The sequence below is a fragment of the Oncorhynchus masou genome, chromosome 1 (assembly GCF_036934945.1).
Source record: "Oncorhynchus masou masou isolate Uvic2021 chromosome 1, UVic_Omas_1.1, whole genome shotgun sequence".
Lineage (NCBI taxonomy): Eukaryota > Metazoa > Chordata > Actinopteri > Salmoniformes > Salmonidae > Oncorhynchus > Oncorhynchus masou.
Genome location: NC_088212.1, coordinates 61,316,538 through 61,326,094, shown reverse-complemented (window position 1 = coordinate 61,326,094; position 9,557 = coordinate 61,316,538). Strand labels below are relative to the sequence as shown.

At 42.1% G+C, this 9,557-nt stretch overlaps 1 protein-coding gene across 2 annotated transcripts in view; it reads right to left on the bottom strand.

The window, feature by feature from the left end:
- Positions 1-336: 336 nt before the first annotated feature.
- The window catches only part of LOC135547531 (phosphorylase b kinase regulatory subunit beta-like), an 80,108-nt gene continuing 70,887 nt past the window's right edge, over positions 337-9,557 (bottom strand). For both annotated transcript variants that reach the window (XM_064976610.1, XM_064976619.1), the window contains 10 exons: positions 9,132-9,294; positions 8,909-8,990; positions 7,445-7,502; positions 4,175-4,265; positions 2,772-2,968; positions 2,463-2,597; positions 2,245-2,374; positions 1,793-1,900; positions 1,443-1,580; positions 337-1,019 (listed from right to left, as the gene is read on the bottom strand). In XM_064976610.1, coding sequence (XP_064832682.1) covers positions 882-1,019; positions 1,443-1,580; positions 1,793-1,900; positions 2,245-2,374; positions 2,463-2,597; positions 2,772-2,968; positions 4,175-4,265; positions 7,445-7,502; positions 8,909-8,990; positions 9,132-9,294 — 1,240 coding nt within the window. In that variant the 3' untranslated portion in view covers positions 337-881. The remainder of the gene's footprint in view (positions 1,020-1,442; positions 1,581-1,792; positions 1,901-2,244; positions 2,375-2,462; positions 2,598-2,771; positions 2,969-4,174; positions 4,266-7,444; positions 7,503-8,908; positions 8,991-9,131; positions 9,295-9,557) is intronic.

The following is a 9,557-nucleotide window of genomic DNA, read 5'->3' as shown; positions in this document are numbered from 1 at the left end:
CAAATGATGTGATTTTCCAGCTCCAGCGGTGATGGTATGACTGCAGCTAAGCTGACATGAGTGGGAGTTACTAGTGGTGGGATTCAATACAATACACATACCCCCAGGAACAACTAGACACGCTTGAATAATCATGACATTTCTGTTGCAACTGCAGGCGAAATAAACAGAAACATGTTACACCATGTTGTGATTATAAAGCCTTTTACACCATGTTGTGATTATAAAGCCTTTTACACATTTAGCTTCAATGATACAAGGCAAATATTATACAGCAGGGGTAACGCTCCACTAAATTCAAACAAGACGAACCCAAGCAAATAAATCAACAGGATGTCACAGGTTCCACAAGTTTATTTTTTCGAAACTAGTGTTGAGCTTCCAAAATCCCCTTGATCGAGTGGCGGAACACAATGGCAATCGTCACACACATTGAAAAAGTTCAATTCAGATTCACTACACTGGGTAGGCACACTCAAACCACGTGCAAACACATAAACAACTTAATGAATATATCATGTTATTAAGAGTGAAGGAACTCAAATGACTGTGTATTACCCACATTCAGAAAAATACAGCGACCAGACTTTCAAAAAGACCTGGACTTCCTAAGACTTAGACAACAAAAGAAGTGTGCACTGGGCTGCCCTACAACGCTAATGCTATACAAACAAGTCTACATGCAAGGATTTCAGGGGGTAAGAGTTCAATGTTGTTATCAGTAGTAACGGTGTTGATAAGACATAATAGCTTGAAGCTAACAGAACAAGGGTATTGCTGGTGGAACAACAGTCAGCGCTGCAGACTAATTTAGCATGTTGTTAGTAGTTCAACGAAGTACAGTAGAGGTGGACTCCTCTACTCCGCTGAACGGGTTTAGTTTAGCTGACCGAGCAGGGGTCATCCTTGGAGGGCTTCACGTCTCCCTGAAGCAGCTGAATCATCACAGCCTTGGTCAGGTAACTGGAGGTGCCTCTCCTGCCCATCGGTGGTGTCTTATAGAACTCCTCCATGTCATCCTGCGGACAACAATGTTTTTTTCATTGTAAACTAGCAGTACTGTTATATACAGTGCAAACTGTCGAAAGCTCTATAACAAAGCACTGCTTTTCAGCTACGAACTGCAGAATGAACAACTATTCAGATTGGAAATCATCTGATATGAATAACAAGTATCACAATTACTCCAATCCTTACCATTCACCGCTAATGAATTTAGTCGAGACTGACCAGAAAAATTATCGCCAAAGCACCCAAAGTACCCCCCCCCTCGAATATGCGGTCTGCTTCTACTTAGCTGAGATAACTTGTACTGTACATCCTCGTGGGCATACAACAGCTAAGCTTGCATGCTACATGAACTCCAAGGAGCTCGCGTGACAGTGGCCTGACCCAACCTTAGATTCTGTGAGTCTAGAGGAGAGTGTAGGGCAGGCACCTACCGGTTTATTCATCCCCTCCCGACTCCTGTCCTTCTGGAAGTCATGGAAGGCCTCCTTCACCAGAACGTCCAGGTCAACCTTCTCCGAAAACTCCAGCTCCGGGTTTCTCTCCAACACTATGGACACCACCATCAGCAGCTGCAACCATGGATATTAGGGCAGGTAAGAAAGTAGAGCCATGATAATATGTGTGTACAATTAGTATGTTTTGTATTGTAAACCCAATGTGGTGGAAATGTTGCTAGATGAAATGCGTGGGTAAGATAGTCAATAGAGGGTCCTGTTTGACCAACAGTAGTGTACGGAAAACATGCAGCTGTAAATTACAGTGAAATCTGATTGGCCCTTACCTCTACTACTATCTGCCTGTACTCAGGCAGCACAATGTCCTTCAGTGTGTCTTCCACCAGCAGAGAAAAGTTCATCTCATACATGGTCATGTCAGATAGAGTAGGTTGCTGCAATGGAAGGAAAGTGGGAGATTTTAACAGTAACGCTTTAGGCAAGAACACCCCGATGACCAATTATTACCAAAAAGACTAACTCACATACTCAAATAAACAGACATTTATTTAATAGTGAGGTATATACGATGCATTGAGGATCTCCTGCATTCAAACCATCCTTTTGAATAAACTGTTGGGCCAAGCAGCCTAATATACTTCAAATATGCAGTCTTTTTGGGAATTTCCCCTCTGTCAAAGGGGGCCTATAATGTGGTCCTTCAGAGATGTGATTAAATGTGGAGTTTGAGGATGTAAATAAAGGATTGTAATGTCACTGTTGCAATAACCAACACTACCTGTGGGAGATGGATCCCTGCCACTACGATGCCGTTACAAGTTCTCTCCAAAATCTGCCACACTCGGTCATAGAAGCCATGGGGAGTCCTGTTGAGGGAACCATCGATTTGACGCATGTTGATCCAGGACCTGGGATGGGTAACGAATAGGGAAATTAATAAAATTGAATAAAAAAATGCGTGTGTGGAGGCTTGTGTGTGTGTGTGTGTGTGTTTACCTGCCGTGCTGTTGTGGCTGAAGGACATCCAGCAGCAGCTGTTTAACATCACTGGGGGACATCTGGTAAATGTCCTGGGGTGACATGTCACCTGCTCGGATCTCCAACTCATGCTTCATGGCCTGGATGATCCACCTACACCAATACCAGCGGAATACGAAGCAAAAACAATGCATCTCATAACCACAGATGGCTATCCTCAAACAGACAACTTGAGAAACAAACAGAATAACAACCACCCAGCTGTAGGATCCGAATGGCCATGGCTACAGCCTGCCGAGCTCTATTCCTCCCGGGCTCTATTCGTACCCGACGCGGATCTTGAGCATGCCGCTGAACAGCTCGGGGGTGTTGGAGATGATCCAGCCGATGTGGATGACCAGCTCCTGCTGCAGCACGGCCTCCCTCTCCCCGTAGCACTTGCTGTAGAGGATGCCCTTGATGACCCCAGGTGAGAGGGGGTTGGAGATCACCTCCTCCTCATGCCCAAACAGTCCCAGTGTTACCTGGCAACAGAGCACAGCCCAGCCAGCATCAGAAAAATGTCTGCTGTTCTGTTATTGGTTGTGGGGATTATTTTACTAAGAGGACAGAGTGACGAACCAGAAAGGTAGATGTGTATACATGGATAACAAGAAGCAAATAGTCAAAAGGTTGAAATAAAAACATGAGATTTTATTTTATGGGTGACATCCCTCTACCTATACACTTTTTGACTGACCAGATAGTGTGCAATACTATGTAGAAATGCTGATGTTTCCGAATCCCCTTCGCTTAAACTATCTCTCCATCTCAAAACTGTAAAAGTGCCCCCCCCCACCTAGTAGAACATGGGAGAAAAGTTAATGACCAAGATTATCTTGTGATATTTCTTATTTTCAAAGCATAAAGGCCAAAAGAAAATTACACCTGGGTAATCATTAATCCCAAACAACAAGATATGCTTTAATATCCCTTTGAAAAATAGCCTCTCAAAACATATGGTTGCGAACTAATGCTCTCCAGTTAGATGGTAAATCACAGCTTTTAATCTGTACCTCGCTTCTAATATTACTAAGTGTATTCTAAACATGTCCTACCGGGTGACAGGTGCAGACAACTCTTGCTCAAAACCAGCTTTCTCATCAAGTCCAGAATAGTTTTCCCTCTACGATGCAATCTACATGCAGATTCACACCTTGAGGTACTTCATAGTAATGAACTGCCCAAAACTCTTGGGTGGGAAAATGAGGCCAGAAATGGGGACTGTTAAGAAGCAACTAATATTTGAGAAAAAAAAATGCATAATGATAAAACGTTATCCTTTTAGGCAGCTCACTTCATATAAAACCAAGGGAAAGGGTTGTAATTAGGTCATAGGTTATAGGTCAGGTCACATAGAGCCTGTTAAACCCAGGAATACACTTTCAGCAGGTTACTATATGAAACATATTAACAGCCTTGCTACAGGGCTAAAGCACAGTGAGTTAGCTGGGAAATACGAAGCGTGCAACTGCAATAACACTAAGCATTTCCTATAGGACAAAAGCATGAGGAGCTCACTGTCAACTGAACGTTCCTAATACTTTCAAAATGGACATAATTTCATCAAATTCATTGGTAATCAATGAACACTGAGATTGTGTTTCAAAATAGGCATCTGATGTGACAAAAAAACAAAACATACATGAATCAACTGTATAATTTCCCCCCATTTTCAAATGTCCACTTACCTGCTTGCCATGCACTAAAACACTAGTAATACTTGGGGCAATGCTGTCCACTAGTTTAGTTATCACACTGGCTGCGATTCGTACAACCCCCCTGGTAAACAAAAAACACAAGGAGATCCTTAATAGGGTCAATGCTATATGTGTCAATACAACTACAGTAGGAACAGTTCATAATGACAGTGCGATAACAATGTAGTCAGCTGTGTTCTCTATCATAAGAACCACACATACAGTATAACCATGACATTAAGGCTGATGTGCTGTAACGTGATTTGAGTCACACTACTGAAGGTGCGATTCGTGTAATGAAGTTCTAAAACAATGTTGCAAAGTCATGTGTGTGGCATGTCCCACTCATGTCCACCGGTGTGTCTATACAGTACAAAGAGCCGTGTTGTGCTACTGTTTTACACGTCAATTATTGATTTTTTTGCTAAGCAATTGAAAAACAAATATAAAATCGACTCTGGATTTCACCTCCAGATTGTCAAGTAAATGATCATCATTGTGATTCTGCACATGTAAAACCACAACTCTACAAACTTCCTTTCCTGCAACAGAAGGACTTTTGTATAAATAACTAAATGGCGAACTGATCAAAACACAAGATGCCATCCCCATAGAATGGAAATCTATTAGCATGGTGGGTGCTTCCCTTTGGGACACCTAGCCTAGCCTAGCCTAGCCTAGCAGAACAGGCAGTGGTTCCAAATGAAGATTCCACTGCATGAATTCAGCTCTGGCTCCTGCCGTAGTTTCCTGACTCAGCCTATTAATTCTCACATATTTCCATGTTCACTAATTTACGATTGCATTATTCGCTAGAGTGACTGTGCAGTACACATGGGTTGCTGGGTTCCTGTGAGGAAAAAGCAACAGGCATGGGCTGTAGTTATGGTACATACGCTCCCCTCCATATTTATTTGGACAGTAAGCTAAAACTAAAATGTCTCTCTATACTCCAGCATTTTGGATTTAAGATCAAATGTTTTATATGAGGCGACGGTACAGAATGTCACCTTTTTTTTAAAGGGTATTTTATTTTATAAATCTGTTTTACTGTTTAGAAATGAAAGCACTTTATGTATCTAGTACCCCCACTTGGACATATTCACTTATAGTGTTTTAAAGTAGTCAAAAGTTTAGTATTTGGTCTCTATATTACTAGCACGCAATGATTACGTCAAGCTTGTGACTCTACAAACTTGTTGGAAGCATTTGCTGGAAGCATGTGCAATGCCCCCCCCGGAATGCCGCCGAGTGCTGAAGAGCATAATAATCATCTGTCCTCAGTTGCAACACTCACTAGTGAGTCCCAAACAGCCTCTGAAAGCAACGTCAGCACAAGAACTGTTAGTCGGGAGCTCCATGAAATGGGTTTCCACGGCCGAGTAGCCGCACATAAGCCTAAGATCACCATGTGCAATGCCAAGCGTTGGCTGGAGTAGTGTAAAGCTTGCCACCATTGGACTCTGGTGCAGTGGAAACGCGTTCTCTGGAGTGATGAATCACACTCCACAATCTGGCAGTCCGGTGGATGAATCACGGGTTTACGGAACGCTACCTGCCCCAATGCATAATGACAACTGTAAAGTTTGGTGGAGGAGGAATAATGGTCTGGGGCTGTTTTTCATGGTCGGGCTAGGCCCCGGGAAGGGAAATCAGCATACAATGACATTCTAGACAATTTTGTGCTTCTTTATGGCAACAGTTTGCACAGAGCTCTGACCTCAACCCCATCGAACACCTTTAGGATGAACTGGAACGCCGACTTCGAGCCAGCCCTCATCGCCCAACATCAGTGCCTGACCTCACTAATGCTCTTGTGGCTGACCGGGAGCAAATCCCCGCAGCAATGTTCCACCATCTAGTCGAAAGCCTTCCTAGAAGAGTGGAGGCTGTTACAGCGTCAAAAGGGGAGACCAACTCCATATTAATGCCCATGATTTTGGAATTAGATTTTTTTTTTCTAAACAGTTTTGGAATGAGATGTCATTTCTGAACGGTAACAGATATGTATGAAAAGACCCTCAAATAAAAATATGACATCCTTTACTTGTGCCTCATATGGAACATATTGATCTCACATCCAAAATTCTGGAGTATAGAGACCATATAAAAGTTCTAGCTTCACTGTCCAAATACATTTGGAGGGGAGTGTATATGGCAGCATTCAGGGTTGCTTAGCCATATACATCAACTTAAAAAACACATTCTCAATAGATTTCCAAATAAAATGGAGAAAACACAGTGTTTTAAGCTTTAAAAAGGTGTACTTTCATCGTATCAACAATATTCACCTCCCATTTACCACACCCAGCCATCTATACCTATAGTAAATTGTGCTCATATCGTTTTAGCACTGATATGGTCTACAGCTTATACGTCTACATATTTTGTCCATGAAATGTCAGGCTAAATGCTCAAAGGGCATGTTGTGATGTTAAACCATTGATGTTTTGTAATATAAAAGGAACTTATTTCAAGCTCCACTTATTAACCTGTGTTAAATAAATGAGAAAGGAAATTGGACCAAGTACTGATGTGGTTCCAGAGCAAGGTGGAGCCCGGCTGGATTATGGGCTGTTCCACTCTCTGACTCTCAGGTCTCTTTTCAATTATGTTCAATCTTAGCGCTGAGCAATATGAAAACTCACGACCAGTTCCCCATAGCACAGCCGAACCATCACAACAACAACAACTACGGCAAGAACAAAAAGGCCAAGGGAGCATGTGAACGTGAAATTGATCGTTCATAGAGAGCAATTGGACAGTGCTGCAGAGGGAAGTAGCGCATGAGTGAAGCATAGCACTCACAGTTAATGGTACACATTGTGCACAGTGACTGAGTGGCTAGCTGAGCTAATACAGCACACATGCTACACATCAACTCTACTCCATTACCTGCTTGCCATGGACCACCAGTGTGGTGATATGAGGGGCTATAGAACTGGCAAACCTCTTGATAACGGCTGCAGCGTAACGCACCGCCAGCCTACACCCATAGAAATGTCTATCATTGTTTACAATAGTTTGGAATTCAGTGGATACATTTACCATTTTGATGAAGACAGACATAGGAGAACAAGAGAAAATGTTATTCAAATCTTGAATTGACAGTAAAAGTATCTGAAAGGCAAAAATGTTGAAGGCTCTTCATAGAGGTACTGTAATGGAAGGATATCATCGGCCACATGAAATAAAATACAAACTATTCTTTCAGGTTAAATGGAAAGGGAATGATGTGCTAGAGAAAGAAGGAAATCTGACCAAAGTTTCCTGGTCCCAGCTATTCTGTAGAGTCTCTCCATGTCTTCCATTAGGGTCTCTGGAAACAGTTAAAAGGCCTTTGTAAGTGAACTGAGCAATGCAAATCACTGGATATATTCTAGAAAGTATGTAAAACAAACAATGTAAACTGTAGATGATTGAGTCTGAAAACAGTGTTTGCCAAGACACTGCTATTCTTGACACTAGCTGCATGGACTATGCCTTGGTTGAATTGACCCCATTTTGTATTTGTATTATCAGTTAGTCATGGGGTGCTAAATGGATTAGGCTATAGACATTTTATTTACAGTGATGCACTGATTCCCACCCTGGGGCTAGTTGGCCCGTTAGTCTGGCTCTGATGAATAGTGTTAAAGTATCTGTTCAATGTTACAATTTTTTAAACAAAAATATTACCTACAATTAATTACAATATGAATTAAATAGATGTCCTTCCAAAACATTATAATTAGGATATTAAAAAGCATATTTTCTCTGTGCCCCTGCTTGGCCTGTTAGGAAACAACAGAGTGAGCTCAGTCACCAAATCTCAACCCAATTGAACACTTATGGGAGATTCTGAAGCAGGGCCTGAGACAGCGTTTTCCACCACCATCAACAAAACACCAAATGGAAGAATGGTGTCGCATCCCTTCAATAGAGTTCCAGACACTTGTAGAATCTATGCCAAGGTGCATTGAAGCTTTTCTGGCTCGTGGTGGCCCAACACCCTATTAAGACACTTTCTGTTGGTGTTTCCTTTATTTTGGCAGTTACCTGTATTTCAGTCAACAACAGCTAACTGTGTTTCCTCTTGACATAAAACTTTAAGCTATAAACCACACGATTTAAAATAGAAGGGAATGGAGAGATGATTGTTGTGTGGAGGATCTGCTTTTTCTTGCTTTCTTGCTGGCTACAGTTAGTCGCGATAGCTAACATTAGCATGCTAGGTAGCTAACTGCTTCTAAATAGCCAGCAGGCCAACTCTTACAAATCACATAATTTGAAATAGAAGTGATTGGCGAGAGTTGTTGCATAGGGTTTGTCCTTTTTGATAACAGCAACTGTGGATTGTTGGCTTGCTAGCTAGCTTTCTTGTGTGCAGTGAATGTGCACTCCTGAGCCTGAGTCTCGAGAAGGATCCTTCACCCCACCGGAGGAAAAGAAAATGCCGCTGGACCAATCACGGCCTGTCTCGGCCGAAGAGGAAGATGTCATTATCCAAGCAAATTTCAAGTGTATTTTTTTTTTTTACGGTTTGTTTCAATAACAAGTTTGAGTTTGGGTTTTACTGAGAGGTTTTTCTCTCATTTATGTTTTGGCTACAATTACAAGAAAAGGACGAGTCAACAACATTATTTGGGTATGAGCAAACAGAATATTAGTAAAAATTGATTTTCACTGGACTGTTATTTTAACAGAGTAACACCATTTTGCATGTGTTTTTGATTCTGTGCCTACCATCATTGGCAAAGTAGTCAGGACCCTCTTTCTTCATGAGAATACTGGCAAGCTGTGCTTGACTGGCCAGGCAGTCACAGTCCTGAGTAAGACAAAAACACAGAAAGAGGTCAAAGGTCATGCCATAGGAGTGTAATGACAGTTCAGAGTCAGATCTAGAGCGCTACATTAAACACCTATCAACTTTTGATTGAAGCTGTCCTAATATCGACGCCGTACTCACATAGAATTTCTGCATGATCTCGTTGGTGGATTTGTGTTTCCACTCCTCAATGTCGATCTCAGGCTGCTGCTCCAGGTTTGAGGCATTGGGCGTGCTCGTCTGCCTCTTTACCTTGGAGTGCTTGGGCATCTCCAGCTCCTGAAAGTTCTTAAACTCTGGGATTCTATAACAGCAGAAGTTACATGAGTATTTTCAGGTTTACAGGCAGGTTAAGTTCTTCACACACTTATTCCTCTATAATAGTGGTCACCAACCGGTCGAACGCGATCGACTTGTCGATCTCCAAGGCATTTCTAGGCGATCGCCAAACATTTCTGTAAAATACCCAACGATAAAGCCTTGTGTTCCTATTCCTTGTGTTCCTATTTTTATTAGTCTCGGATTGTTGGTGGTAGGTGCAGCCAATTCAGCTGCCCTGCGTGCCGG